The sequence below is a fragment of the Megascapheus bottae genome, chromosome 17, assembly GCF_031878675.1.
Source record: "Megascapheus bottae isolate mThoBot1 chromosome 17, mThoBot2.hap1, whole genome shotgun sequence".
NCBI lineage: Eukaryota > Metazoa > Chordata > Mammalia > Rodentia > Geomyidae > Megascapheus > Megascapheus bottae.
Genome location: NC_143525.1, coordinates 4,842,239 through 4,858,317, shown reverse-complemented (window position 1 = coordinate 4,858,317; position 16,079 = coordinate 4,842,239). Strand labels below are relative to the sequence as shown.

At 39.8% G+C, this 16,079-nt stretch overlaps 1 protein-coding gene across 1 annotated transcript in view; it reads left to right on the top strand.

Moving 5' to 3' along the window:
* Ulk2 (unc-51 like autophagy activating kinase 2) overlaps positions 1–16,079 on the top strand; it is a 70,669-nt gene that overhangs the window by 35,083 nt on the left and 19,507 nt on the right. The window contains exons 14-15 of the mRNA XM_090349465.1: positions 6,855–6,915; positions 12,714–12,851. Of these exons, the coding sequence (XP_090205591.1) occupies positions 6,855–6,915; positions 12,714–12,851 (199 nt within the window). The remainder of the gene's footprint in view (positions 1–6,854; positions 6,916–12,713; positions 12,852–16,079) is intronic.

The following is a 16,079-nucleotide window of genomic DNA, read 5'->3' as shown; positions in this document are numbered from 1 at the left end:
CTTGAACAGAAAAGTCCATGAGACTCTTATCTCCAATAAATTACTCAGAAAAAGCCAAAAGTAGCATTATGGTTCAAATGGTAGAAAGCTAACCTTAAGCACAAAGACTTAGGGACAGTGCCCAGGTCCCGAGTTCAAGCCCTAAGACCAGAAAGGAAAAAACAAAAACCTATATCACTGGGCCTGTTGGCTCACACCTGTTATCCTAGCTACTCAGGAGGCTGAGATCTGAGGATCATAGTTCAAAGCCAGCCCTGGCACTAAAGTCCATGAAATTCTTATCTCCAATTAACCACCAGAAAACTGGAAATGGTACTGGGCTCAAGGGGTAGGGTGGTAGCCTTGAGCTGAAGAGCTCAGGGACTCTGTCCAGGCCCAGAGTTCAAGCTCCACAACCCACAAAAAATGCCCAAAAACAAACAAAAAAACTATGAGTTGCTTTGTATCAGTGGCTCATGCCTATAATCCTAGCTACTCAAGAGACTGAGATCTGAGAATCACAGTTCAAAGCCAGCCTGCACAGGAAAGTATATGGAATTCTTATCTTCAGTCAACTTGTAAAAAAGCCAGAAATAGAGCTGGGCTCAGTGGCTCATGCCTATAATCCTAGCTACTCAGGAGGCTGAGATTTGAGGATCAAGGTTCAAAGTCAGCCTGGGCACAAAAAGACCTAAGACTCATATCTCTAACTTCTAGAAAACAAGAAGTTGGGCTTGTCTCAAGGATAAGGCCTTGAGCAGAAAATCTCAGGGACAGTCTCAGGCCCAGGGGTAGGGCATTAGCCTTAAGCTAAAGAGCTCAGGGACAGCGCCCCAGCCTAGTTCAAGCCCCACAACCCACCAAAAAAAAAAAAAAAAAAAAAAAAGCCAGAAATGGAGCTGTGGCTCAAGTAGTAGAGTTCTGCTAGCCCAAATTCTGAGTTCAAACCTCAGGACCAGCACACACACACACGCTAAGAATCAAAGGATGAGTAGTCTTTTGTATCTTTTTTTTTTTTTTGCCAGTCCTGGGCTTGAGCTCAGGGCCTGAGCACTGTCCTTGGACTTTCTCAAGGTTAGAGCTCTACCACTTGAGCCTTAGCTTTTTTCTATGTATGTGGTACCAAGGAATCGAACCCGGGCCTTCATGCATGCTAGGCAAGCACTTTAACCACTAGGCCAAACTCCCAGCCCCATCTTTTGTATCTTTTAGAACACACTATACATACATGTCTACATACACACATACATCCCAGTCTGGCCCTAAACCTATAATTTTCTTGCCTCTACCTCTCTAGTGCTGGGATTACAAATATGGTCCACCTCACCCATTATAAGAGAGATCTAAAAAACAATCTATGTCTCATTTAGGAAATATAGTGAGGAACAAGTTCAGGAATAGCTCTATGAATATATAGGAAGAATTTTTGTAGGTCATGTGGATAATTCATTCTTGTAATCTTAGCTACTTGGGAGATAGACTTTGGGAAGATTGGCTTGAAGATCAGCCTAGGCAAAAGTTAAGGAAACCTATCTCAATTAAAAAAAAAAAAAAAAAAAAAGCCAGGGGCCGGGAGTTTGGCCTAGTGGTTAAAGTGCTTGCCTAGCATGCATGAAGACCCGGGTTCGATTCCTCGCTACCACATACATAGAAAAAAGCCGGAAGTGGTGCTGAGGCTCAAGTGGTAGAGCTCTAGCCTTGAGAAAACCCAAGGACAGTGCTCAGGCCCTGAGCTCAAGCCCAGGACTGGCAAAAAAAAAAAAAAAAAAAAAAAAAAGCCAGACATATGGGGCCGGGAGTTTGGCCCAGTGGTAGAGTGCTTGCATAGCATTCGTGAAGACCCAGGTTTGATTCCTCGGTACCACATACATAAAAAAAAATCCAGAAGTGGGGCTGTGGCTCAAGTGGCAGACCATTAGCCTTGAAAAACACATGGACAGTGCTCAGATCCTGAGTTCAAGCCAGACATAGATGGGCAGAGCCTGTGGCCCTAACCACATAGGAGATATAGATAAGAGATTAAAGGTGTGATTATAGACAAAAATGAAAGACTCAGATAAATAGTAAATGTAAAAAGGGCTTGAGACATGGCTTAAGTGGTGGAGTGCCTGTCTAACAAGTACCATGCCCCCACCCCCCAAAAAAAGACGATGATAACAAAAAAAAACAGTGATTTCAACATGGTGGAATTGGAATCAGAGAAGTTGGATATTTGGTCACTTTAGTAATTGAATACTATCAAGTACTGACTGCAGGACATTTTTTGCATCAGGAAATCTATAGTTTGTTAAATACTTTGGTACTTCTACTAGGTGCTGTGCTTATCCTTGTTAGGGCCAGAATCCCCAGATTGAACAATTTAAGATTTATTGACAATAAATACTAGGCGTTACCTTCAAAAATCATACAGTACAGCCACTTTCTTTCTTCATAAAAATTGATATGGAGGGCCGGGAGTTTGGCCTAGTGATAAAGTACTTGACTAGCATGCACGAAGTCCCAGGTTCAATTCCTTGGTACCACATACATAGAAAAAAAAAAAAAGCTGGAAGTGGTGCTAAGGCTCAAGTGGTAGAGCTCTAGCCTTGAGAAAGTCCAAGGACAGTGCTCAGACCCTGAGTTCAAGCCCAGGACTGGCCAAAAAAAAAATTAATCTGGGTGCCAGGGGCTCATACTTGTAATCCTAGCTACTCAGGAGGCTGAGATTTACCAGCTTGACTAGGAAAGTCTATGAGACTCCGATTAACTACAAAACAAACAACTCAAAGTACAGCTGTGGCTCAAATGATAGAGCACTAGCCTTGAGCAAAAAAAAAAAAAAACCCTCAGGCCTTGAATTTAAGCCCTAGAACAGTCACTAAAAAAAAAAAATTCAAATGTTTAAGTTATGAAACAGTTCAAAAATAATACAGCATGCTTTGTTGCTTTTATATATGTTAACATTTAAACATATTTGTTTTATTTATTTATTTATTTTTTTCCAGTCCTGGACTTGGGCTCAGGGCTTGAGCACTGTCCCTGGGTTTTCTCAAGGCTAGGGCTCCACCACTTGAGCCACAGCACCACTTCTGGCTTCTTGCTACGTATGTGGTACCGAGGAATCGAACCCGGATCTTCGTGCATGCTAGACAAGCACTCTACCACTAGGCCAAACTCCCGGCCCCTGTTTTATATATTTTTATCTATTTATTTTTTGCTCCTGGGGCTTGAACTCAGGGCCTAGGCACTGTCCTTGGACACTTTTTGCTCAAAGCTAGAGCTCTGACACTTGAGCCACAGCACCACTTCCAGCTTTTTCTGAGTATGTGGTACTAAGGAATTGAACCCAGGGCTTTGTACATGCTAGGCGAGCACTCTACTGTGAGGCTACACTACCCGCCCACCATATTTGTTTTAAATAACTTTTTTTTTTTGTCGGTCATGGGGCTTGAACTATGGGCCTGGGTACTGTCCCCTCCTTCTTCAGCTCAAGGCTAGAGCACTATGACTTTGAGCCACAGTGCCACTTCTGGTTTTCTAGTGGTTCTTTGGAGATAAGACTCATGGACTTTTGTACCCCAGCTGGCTTTGAACCTCCATCCTCAGATCTCGGCCTCCTGAGTAGCTAGGATTATAGGCATGAACCACCAGCAACTGGGTAGTGTGTGAATTCTTGACTACATTCTCTCCCCTTCATGTCTTCGTTTAACAAACTGATTTCTACCCTCTCTTATTTGTTATTTCCCTGTATTATAAGCAGCTAGCATCCAATTTAGAAAAAATTCTGAATATAGTACACTATTGTTTACTATATTACAACTTCTGAATAGACTTTCTAGTAGTCCTACTTTTCAAGATTACTTTGAAAGTTTTCTACTACTTGCTTATTATTTAAGCCTTTCAGGGTTTTGTGACATGAAATTAGTTTACTTCTGGGTTACAAATTCTCTTCTTGGGTTAAATAATGTAAAAGAACCTAATCTTTCATGAGGAAGGAATCTGATTGTAGGCTGGCCTGAAATTCATTATCAGTATTCTGCCTTAGTCTTCTGAGCACTGGGATTGAAGAGGTGTTACCAGTCTAGGCTTTCATATTTTTGTGGCAATTAGGTTTTCTGTTTTTTGGTTTTTTTTTTTTTTAATTAGCTTACATTACTTATATGGGGGGGAGATTTTATTGTTACTTTTCTGCACACTTGAAAAATATTACAGTTCATCTCACTCTATCACACTTCCTTCTTTTCACTTCCCACAACAATATCAACATTTCTTTGTTCTATTTTCATAGTTGCAAAACATTTCTTTTTTTTTTGGTACTGGGGATCAAACCCAGAATGTTGCTTTGCCACTGAACTACATCCCAGCCTTAAACATCTGTTTTGACCATATTCAATCTCCTTCATTTTCCATGTTAATCCTGCTAAATCCTGCGGAGCCTATTTCTTTTTCCCTGATCCCTATTCCCCATGTACTGATCAATTGTGTACATTAAAGTTCTTTATGCTGTTTTTATATATACTTGCAGTGTATTCACCTGCTATCTTACTTTTTATATTCTTTTTTTTTGTCTGAGTTAAAGCTTTTTCCTTTTGCTTTCAGGATAATTTAGCTGTTCAAAATAACTATGGGGACCAGGAGTGTGGTCTAGTGGTAGAGTGCTTGCCTAGAATGCATGAAGCCTTGGGTTCGATTCCTTGGTAGCACATATACAGAGAAAGCTGGAAGTAGTACTATGACTAAGATTGAGTGCTGGCCTTAAGAAAGCTCAAGGACAGTGCCCAGGTCCTACGTTCAGTCCCTAGGACTGGCAAAATGATAATGATAATAATAACTGTGGTATCAAAATAATAATATGAAAATTACTTTATTAAAAATACTTAAAATATTTTTGTGAATTTTTATGTCTTTAAGATAATCAGGGGGCCAGGAGCATGACCTAGTGATAGAGTGCTTGCCTAGCATGCATGAAGACCCAGGTTTGATTCCTTGGTACCACAAATACAGAAAAAGCCAGAACTGTACCGTGGCTCAAGGGATAGAGCACTAGTCTTGAGAAAGCCCAAGAACAGTGCTCAGGCCCTGAGTTCAAGGCCCAGGACTGGCAAAAAAAAAAAATCAGTTACAAAAATGCAAATTATCACATTTTAAAGTATCTTGGTAATTTTCCTCTGGCAGTTATGCTACCAAATTGATAAATCATGTTAGATTCTTTTGTTTCTTTTTATTTCTAGAAATATTTTTGGTTTTGTTTTTGTTTTTTTCTGATCATAGGGCTTAAAGTCGGGGCTTGAATGCTGTTCCTGAGGTTTTTGTTTTTAGCTCAGGGTTAGAGCTGAACCATTTGAGCCATAGTTATACCTTCTGGCTTTTTGGTGGTTAATTGGGCATAAAAGTCCATGGACTTTCCCACCCAGACTGATTTCAAACTGCAATCCCCTTAGAATAGTTTCCTGACTATTCCTGAGTAGCCAGGATTATGGATGTGAGCCACTAGCACCTGGCTTACTTTACTTTCTTTTCTTTTTTTTTTTTTGGCCAGTCCCGAGGCTTGAGCTCAGGACCTAAACATTACCCTTGGGCTTTCCTCAAGGCTAGTGCTCTACCACTTCAGCCACAGCACCATTTCTGACTTTTCTATGTATGTGGTACGGAGGAATCGAACCCAGGGTTTCATGCGTACTAGGTGAGCACTCTACCACTAGACCCTCTTACTTCTTACCTGATATTATTAGTTTCTTTTACCCCTAGAGCATAAGCTTTATGTGAACCGAGATCTGAGATGAGCCAAATAAATGTCCCATTTAAAGTCAGTCAAAGGAATTGTGGTACCTTTTCTGTACAGATGTGTCCCCTTTCAGTATAGATGAACACATACTTTATTTTTAAATGTCATTTGGTCAACATTTCTGTTTCACATCATATAAATGACATAGAGTAATGTAATGTGTGTAACAATGACAAAAAGAGGGGCCTTGAGTTCTGAGCTGTGCTATATTCATGTATAAAAGGCAGAGGTAGATGAAGATGGTCTGACATATACTACTATGTCATGAACCTGTGTAAAATTTAACTGTTACATGTTATGCAGGATAAGGGGGTACTTGTACATTAGACTTTCTTTATAATCAGTACTGATGTGTGATATATGTGTCCTATGCTAAAAACTGTGATTAAAAAAAAAATCTCAGAGCAGGCTGGTATGACGGTCTTAGCTACTTGAAGGAAAGAGAGCCTGAGGCATGAGAATTGCTTGAGTTTGAGATCTGTGTAGACAATATAGCTAAACCCCATCTCAACAATAAAAAACAAGGAATATATGTGCAAAAAAAAAAAGGAACAAAAATAAGACTATCAATCCAGTAAAGGAAAAAAATCACAGAGCACATGGTCACAACAGTGTCGGGGGGGAAAATATTGTCAGTATCCTGTGAAAAGGAACTTGATAAAAATAACAGCATAGGGCTGGGAGTTTGGCCTAGTGGTTAAAGTGCTTGCCTAGCATGCACAAAGACCCGGGTTCGATTCCTTGGTACAACATACATACAAAAAAGCTGGAAGTGGTGCTGAGGCTCAAGTGGTAGAGCTCTAGCCTTGAGAAAGTCCAAGGACAGTGCTCAGGCCCTGAGCTCAAGCCCAGGACTGGCAAAAAATAAAATAAAATAAAATAACAGCATAGTGTTTGCTCATGGCAATGAACGTAGCACTATACCTCAATAAGACCCTAGATTTGCTTAGCATGGTCAATGAAGGGTCTTAGCTGGGTATAACTTTCTGTGCTCTTTTATTTCTGGAAGCTAAAATTAAAATATAAGCACATGATAAGCTCATATTATATTTATTGTTTCCTATCTTGCTGGGACGAAAGCATGTGACTGCATTTTTCTCTTTCTCCTTAGACGATATGCCAATGGGAACTGCTGGTAGACGTGCTTCAAATGAGTTCTTGGTGTGTGCAGGGTATGTTTATATACGTTTTACTAAAAATTTAATATTTTATTTTTTAAAGTATATAGAACTTTTGATACAATATTGTTTTTAGATTGTCTTTTTTAGAATAAGCATGTGAAGTTTACTCTCTTAACAGCTTTTAAACTTATAGTTGAGTAATGTCAACTGTGTTCACATTGCAATCCATCTCCAGAATATTATCATCTTACAAAACCAAGATTCCCTACTTGCAATAACAACATATCCCTACTTATCCCCCACCACCTTGTTAACCACCACTGTACTTTCTGCTTTTATGAATTTGACTAAGTACCTCATATAAATGAAATCATGCAGTATTGTATGTATATGTGTGTGTCCTTAAGGTTCACTCATGTTGCGGTCTGTGATGGATGCTTTTTTTTTCCTTTTTAAGGCTGAATTACATGTCAATTTGTTTATCTGTTCATCCATTTAGATTACTTCTACCTGTTGGCTATTGCAAATAATATTGTAAGCATGATCTATTTTTAGAATTGGACACAGTGGCTTATATCTGTAATCTCAGTTAATCAGGATGATCAAGGTTTAAGGTCAACCCAGGAAAAAAGTTAGCAAGGTTCCATCTCAACAAATACAGTAGGTGTGATGAGACACACTTATAATCCAACTATGTGGGGAGTGTAGGTAGGAGAACCATGGGCTGAGCCAATCTAAAATATAGCTCAGATCATTGACTACCTGCCTAGCAAATTCAAGACCCTGAGTTCAAGCTCTCCTACTGTGCCCCTACAAGGAAATATATATATTACCTAATATAGGTAAATGTATGAGCAAATAGATAATTCTATATTGTTGCAATTTGGGGGCATGAACCCAACCTTATTTTTTATGCAACATCTTAAAGATGAAATCACACAAAAAACATTTCTAAATCTAATGTTAATATGTAATACTTAGGAAGATACAGTTTGTGGTATAATATAAAGTGGGAAGGGGATAATTAGACCTGTAGTAATTTGTGTATGTGATTAAAAACAAAGATATGCTTGAAGTTTCAGGTAATATGTTGATTTATCTCCCAGATTCAGAGTTTCTATTATTTCCTCAACTGGATTTCTGCCTTCTTTCTTTCCCTTCTGATACCCTTATAATACATACCATTAGTTGATTCGATTTTTTTCCATAAATCACTTATATCTTCATGTTGCTGCCTGTTTTTCTTTGAGGATATGGAAATTCAAATATGAAAATTATTATAGTTACAGTTTTCACTTTTTATTTGGCATCCTTTTTTGTTCTTGTGTTATCTTTGACTCCTGTTCACCTTATTTTCCCATTTTATGATAGTTTAAATGGTTTTCCTTCACCAGTGCTAGAATTTTCACTTAAAGAAATGCTTCTTACTTGGGGATTTTCCTGGCACGTGAAAAGCCCTGAGTTCAGTCCTCAGCTCTTGGGACAGGGGCGGAGGAGGAAGAAACGCTTCTTAGTAATATTCTTTCATTGCCTATGTGATAATCTTCAGAGTAAGAAGCATACATACACACACGTAAACACATATATGTGCAGCCGGGCAACCATAAAGTTAGTAAGCTTGCTGTTGATGGAAGCCAACTGTGAACCAGGCCTTGATGTTTTAGTGTATAGCATTTTGCTGACCTCCTTCCATAAACACAAACATTTTCCTTTCTGGATTTTCTACCTTTATTCCTTGTCAGTTTGCAACTATGGATGGATATGTCAGCTGTGTCCTTCTCTATTATTGTTTTTGTCTCTGGGGAATAAGCAGCTTATCTCCAGCTGATTCCTCATCACTTACCACAGCTTTGAAACTGGGATCACAGAGAATTAGGCTTCACTGTAACTATTGTGGAACTAGATTTGCCCTCTTCTATCCTTTCTGTGGTCATTACATTCATTCTAGTTATATGGCCACTGTCCTGACACCTGACCACTTAGTTGTTAACCTCTAAGGATTGACTCATGGAACCTTCCTAAAACATAGGCTACTGGTGTAAAAATTAATAATACATGCTACTATAATATATTAAATGCAGGAAGAAACAAATATATAAAAGTATTAACTGTGTGCAAGATTTAAATAATTGATGCAGTGAAATACTTCATGAAATCATTATTAACACTTTATATCTTCATGTTCTAGTTACTGCTACCTCATGACAACTTGGGAGATTTTTACACTAGGGAATGAGACTGGGGACCCCTATATAGAACTTCTCTCTGTTTATCTTGGGCTTAGAAAATTAACCATTGACTGATGGTTAAATATTGGTGTTCCCAATGGTACAATACCCATATACCCTTGATCATATAAAATATTATTTATTGAAATGAGGCAGAAAATGTGGTTTTATCCTTTGTTGTTGTTTTTGTTCTTTTTGTTTTCTTGTTTGTTCATTTATCTGTCTTCAGGAGGGTAAAGGTGGACACAGAAATTGAGGGACGCAGGGTGAACAATGCAGCAGGGTACCCACTAGATAATACATTGGAAATGAACTACGCAGCTTGTGGGGAGAGGGGCAAGAGGGAAAAAACAGAGGAGTGAGGGAAGGGGTGACATTGTCCAAAATAAAATGTATTCATGCTGGAAGTGGTGTTGTGGCTCAAGTGGTAGGGCTCTGTCCTTGAGAAAGCCCAAAAACAATGTTTAGGCCCTGAGTTCAAGCCCCGGGACTGGCAAAGAAAGAAAGAAAGAAAGACAGACAGACAGACAGAAAGACAGACAGACAGACAGACCTGACTCATGTAACTGTAACCATACTGTATATTACCTTTTTTTGTTTTGTTTTGTTTTGTTTTGTTTTTTTGCCAGTCCTGGGCTTGAGCTCAGGGCTTGAGCACTGTCCTTGGACTTTCTCAAGGCTAGTACTCTACCACTTGAGCCTCAGCACCACTTCCGGCTTTTTGCTATGTATGTGGGGTACCGAGGAATTGAACCCAGGTCCTCGTGCCTGCTAGGCAAGCACTCTACCACTAGGCCAAACTCCCGGCCCCCCTGTATATTACCTTTATAAAAAATAAAATAAAAAATGGCCTGATGTGGTTGGTGGCTCATGCCTGGAATCCTAGCTATTCAGGAGGCAGTGATCTGAGGATCACAGTTCAAAGCCAGCCTAGGCACTAAAGCCCCTGAGACTCACCAATTAACGACTAGAAAACAGGAAGTAGCACTGTGGCTCCAGGGGTAGGGCAGTAGCCTTGAGCTGAAGAGCTGAGGGACCATGCCCAGGCTCAGGGGTAGGGTGGTAGCCTTGAGCTAAAGAACTCAGGGACAGCACCTAGGCCCAGAGTCTAAGCCCCACAACTGACCCAAAAAAAAAAAAAATTTCTCATGTCAGGAGGGAAGCCAAGATAAATAAATACTTGTTGTCTTGTTTAAGCAGCTCAAGGAAATTAAGTATCTTCAATTCTCTTGGCCTTTTCTTCATGATTTTAAGGTAGCTGCTAAAGCTCTTGCAAGTATAATCATATTCTGGGCAAGAAGAAAGAAAGTGAATGGAATTCCACTATCTCTCATTAGCTAAAAGATACATATGGCTACCCATCATTACATGGGAGTCTGGAATATGTTGTAATTTAACTGGTCACATCACTACCATCAATCAAGTTTGAATTCTATTAGTGAGAAATAATTGATGGACAGATACTGGAAAATAATATCTACACATGGGATTTTTTTTCTTTCTGTTTTTTTTTTTTTGTAATACAGGGATTTGAACTCAGGGTCTCATGCTTGCTTGGCCTGTTTGATTGACTGGCACTCTATCATTTGAGGCTCACTTCCAGCCCAGCATATTGCTAGTATTGGAAATAGAATCTTACAACCTTTTCTGCTTGGACTAGCTTCTGTTATTTATTGAATAAGTAAATATGTAATTTCTTTTTATCCTTTTATTTCATTTTATTTATTTTTGTGGGGTTGGGGGCATCATGGGACTTGAACTGGCCTGAGTGATGTCCCTGAGCTCTTCAGCTCAAGGCTACTACCCTACCCTTGAGCCAAGCCCCACTTCCCATTTTCTAGAGGTTATTGGGGATAAGAGTCTCAGGTCCTTTTGTGTCTGAGCTGACTTTGAACCTTGATCCTCAGATCTCAGCCTCTTGAGTAGCTAGGATGATAGGTGTGAGCCACTGCACCAGGCTTCTTTTTATCTTTATAACCAGGAAAAATGTGGAATGTTTAGAACTATACAAAAATGAAATAAGTCACCTTTGTTAAGGTACAGTATTATCCCCAATATTATGTTTTAGGATATTGTTGAAGGGACCCCTTTCTTGACTTCCCCCAAAATCCATCCCCTCTATAGGGGACATCTTCGTGACAAAGGAGTACTTGACCCGAGGCGGGGGCTGTAAAATCCCTGATAACATCTCAGATTACAAGAGCAGTTAAAGCAGGTGGAGTTACCAGAATTCCTCCCCACCCTACCCCACCTTGGCCTGCCAGGAAAATCCCTCCCTTTCCTTTGTCGTCAGAGCAGTGCGCCAGAAGCCCATCGAGATGATTGGTCCGTTCAAACACCAAAGGTTTCAGTGATTGCCCCAGCCATCATTCAACTATGCTGAACTCCATTGGCCACCTGTGTATGGCTGGTGGCCTATAAAAGTAGCCTGTAAGATTAGGCATAGTCTATCTCTCACTCACACCTTGAGACGCCCCTGACTGGTCAGTATGATTCTCGATGCTTTTGTGTCAGACTTGTTCCTTTGATCACAGATCCTAAGAAAAGTACTAAATTAAGGGAAAAAATACACTTGAATGTAAACTGCCTATCAGTTGTGTGCTTTGAGACATGTACAGTGTGTTTCAATCTTCAGATAGTGAAAGTTTCTTGAAAATGTTTGGTGTATTCATGACTTTTGTAAACATTCCAGTCATCTTTGCTCTTGAACTTCTTTTTCTTTTGCCCAGCTTATTTTTCTAGAATTATTTTTTCTGTCATATAGTAATGAATAACAGAATGTAGGGATAAAATAGTCCTGCCTGTGGACTTTTCCTGTTGTTGTTGAGGGAGGTATGGGGGTTATTGATAGTTCTTAGTCTTGAACATACATAGGAATGCTAGTGGAGTTATTTATATACAAGTGTGATTTTATTTTTTTGGTGGTTCATGGGGCTTCAACTAGGCTTGGGTGCTATTCCCTGAGCTTTTCAGCTCAAGGCTAGCATCCTAACCTTGGGCAGAGCCCCACTTGTTTTCTAGAGGCTAATTGAAGAATCTCAGGTCCTTTTGTGCCTGGGCTGACTTTGCACCTTGATCCTCAGATCTCAGCCTCCTGTGTAGCTAGGATTACAGGTGTGAGCCACCCACCCAACTATTTTTAGGGTTTTTTTTTTGTTTTTTGTTTTTTCCAGTCCTGGGCTTGAGCTCAGGGCCTGAGCACTGTCCTTGGACTTTCTCAAGGCTAGAGCTCTACCACTTGAGCCTCAGCACCACTTCCAGCTTTTTTCTATGTATGTGGTACCGAGGAATAGACCCCGGGTCTTCATGCATGCTAGGCAAGCACTTTACCCATTAGGCCAAACTCCCGGCCCCTATTTTTAGTTTTTTAAGAAACCTCCAAACCACCATCCAGGGTAGTTTTGCTAGTTTACATTTCCATTAGCAGTGTAATAGGGTTCTTTTTTCCCCCATTCCTGCCAGCATTTGTTAGTATTCAAATTGTCAATGTTGGTCAGGCTTTCTTACTTGGGTAAAATGGAATCTCACAGTTGTTTTATTTGTATTTCCTTTATTGCCAGGAATGTTGAGAATTTTCTCATGTCTTACATATATTTCTTTCTTTTTTCAATAAACTAATAGACAGTGTCAGCCTACTGTATCACCTCACAGTGAAACAGCCCCAATTCCAGTTCCTACTCAAATAAGGAATTATCAACGCATCGAACAGAATCTCACATCTACTTCCAGCTCTGGCACAAATCCACATGGTTCTCCAAGGTAAATTAATATCTTTATTCTTTTTATTTTCTTAACATTTTTTGTTAATGATGTTATTTAAAATATACAGATATATATATAATTCTCATGAGCTTTCCTGTCTGGACTGGTTTTGAACTATATTCTGCAGCTCTCAGCCTTCTGAGTAGCCACCAGACGTGAGCTACCAGCGCATGGCTATGAAAACTGAGAGCTGGTGGCTCATGACTGTAAACCTACGTACTCAGAAGGCTGAGCTCTGAGGATTTCAGTTTGAAGACAGCCTGGGCAGGAAAGTCTGTGAGATATTTATCTTTAATTAACCTCCCCCCCACAAAAGGCCAGAAATGGAGCTGTGCTTTGAATGGTAGACTGCTATTCTTGAGGGGCGGGGGGAACTCAGGGATAGCACCAAGGCCCTGAGTTCAAATCCCAGGACTGGCCAAAAATAAAATGAAAAAGTATTACAAAAAAGGACTAGAGTAAAATAGTAGTTTAAATAATAGGGCACTGCTTAAAAAGCACAAGATCTTGAATTTAAACACCAAAACTACAAATTAATAAAGGCAGGGTGCTGGTGTCTTGGGTCTATAATCTACAGACTCTGGAGGCTGAGATTTAGGTTCATGATTTGAAGCCACCCTTGAGAGAAAAGCCTGTGAGTTAACCAACAAAATGCTAGATTGGAGATGAGGCTACAGTAATAAAACACCAGATCTTACTGGGAAAAGCAACCTCAAGATAGACTGGAGGCAGGGCTTGGTGGCTCAGCCTGTAATCCTAGCTACTCAGTAGGCTAAGATTTGAGGATTACTGTTCAAAGCCATCCCAGAACAAAAGGACCTGAGACTCTTATATTATCTCAGATTAACCTCTAGAAAACCTAGAAAATGGGAAGTGGGGCTTGGCTCTAGGGTAGGGTGGTAGCCTTGAGCTGAAGAGCTCAGGGACAACACCCAGGCCAGGGGGAAGGAGGTAGCCTTGAGCTAAAGAGCTCAGGGACAGCTCTAGGCCAAGACAAGCCCTATGACCCACAAAAAAAAAATTGAAAATTTGAAAAAAAATTTGGAAATTTTAAAACCACTACAAGATGGAGTAGGAGAAACATTAGAACTTGCAGGCATAGGTAGGAATTTTTTAAATAGTCCTAGGGGCACAGCAAATAGGAGAGACTTGACAAATGGGATTACATCAAAATAAAAAGTTCCTGCACAGCAAAGGATATAGTTACTAGAGAGAGACAGCCAACAACAGACTGGGAGAGAATCTTCACCAGCAATATATCCAAAATATACAAGGAGCTCTAAAAACTAACACCACTCCCCATCTAAAAAACCAATCAATACATGGGCAAAAGAGCTTAAGAGACTTCTCAGAAGAATCAAGAATGGTAAATAGACACATGAGGAGATGTTCAACATCCCTAGCTATAAAAGAAAGATATGCCAATCAAAACAATTTTGAGGTTAATCTTGCCCCAGTTAGACTGGCTACCATCAAGAATTCAAACAAAAACAAATGATAGGGATGTGGGGAAAAGGAACCCTATTGCACTCTTGGTGGGAATGTAAGCTAGTACAACTACTCTGAAAGGAGGTTTGGAGATTCTTCAAAAACTAAATGTAGAACTAAACTTATGACCCAACCATACCACTCTTGGGCATCTACCCAGATCATTACAATTAAGGATACAGTAAAGACACTTGCACATTCATGTTCACTGCTGCATCATTAGCATTAGCCAAGTTAAAGAAACACATGAATGTATTAATAAAATGTGTAATAAAACAATTGAATGTTACTCATCTGTTAGAATAAGATTATGTCATTTTCAGGGAAATGAATAGATGTAGAACAAACCATGCTAAGTGAGATAATCCATGGTTGGAGTGACATGGTTTTGTCTCATGTGGAAACTAGATCTAAAATATAACTCAGATAAATGACAGTCATGAACCACAGTTCCAGGCTATTGGTTAAGGATTTTCAAGTATGTACCCAAGCTGTTCTTGAAATGTGATCCTCCTGATCTTAGCCTCCCAACTACCTTCACTAATTTTATTTATTATTTTTATTTTTGGAAGTCATAGGGCTTGAACTCTGGGCCTGGGCACTGCCCCTGAGCTCTTCAGCTTAAGACTACCGCCCTATCCCTTGAACCACAGCCCCACTTCCTGTTTTCTACTGGTTAATTGTAGATAAAGAGTTTCATGGTCTTTAGTGCCCAGGATGTCTTTGAACCGTGATCCTCAGATCTCAGTCTCCTGAGTAGCTAGGATTACAGATGTGAGCCACCGCACCCGGTTTGCTAATTTTATTTTTATTAAATCGTTTTTAGTAAGTTTCCTTATGATCTATGAATACATAAGTATAATATATTTCAGTATTATTCATCCTTCATTCTTTCCTTGTTCTTCTCCTGAAACAGCCCCACAATTGCAGTGATGTTTTCTATGTGTATACATATATGTATATGTATGTATGTACATATATATGTGTATGTATATGTGTGTATGTATGTGTATATATGTATATCTTTTAGGTTTAGATTCCATTATGTGATAGACAACATATGACCATTCCTTCTGTGATTTTTCTTCAGTAATTTTGTGTGTGTGTGTGTGTGTGTGTGTGTGTGTGTGTGTGTGTGTGTGTGTGCGCAGGTCTTGGGGTTTGAACTCAGGACCTAGACACTGTCCCTGATCTCTTTTGCTCAAGGCTAGGGCTCTACAAATTGAGCCACACCTCTACTTCTGGCTTTTTGGTGATACATTGGAGATAAGAATCTCAAGGACTGTTCTGCCCCTTGGCTTTCAACTTTGATCCTCAGATCTCAGCCTCCTGAGTAGCTAGGAATACAGGTATGAGCCACTGACATCCAGCTCTTGAGTAATTTTTAAGAGTAGAAAGGAGATATAAGGCATGAGATTGAAAAAAGCTGTCATATATCAGTTTTCATGTTAAAAGACAGTGAAAATAATATGTATTCAGCTTGTTCCTTATGCATTAAGGAACTCTGGAAGAATACACTAGAAAGTAAAATAAGTGATGACTTTTTTTTTGGTCAGTTGTGGGACTTGAACTCTGGGCCTGGGTGCTGTCCTTGAGCTCTTCTGCTCAAGGATATCACCCTACCCATTGAGCCACAGCTCCACTTCCCATTTTCTAGTTGTTTAATGGAGATAAAATTCTCACAGACTTTAGTACCCAGGCTGGCTTTGAACTACGATCTTCAGATCTCAGCTTCCT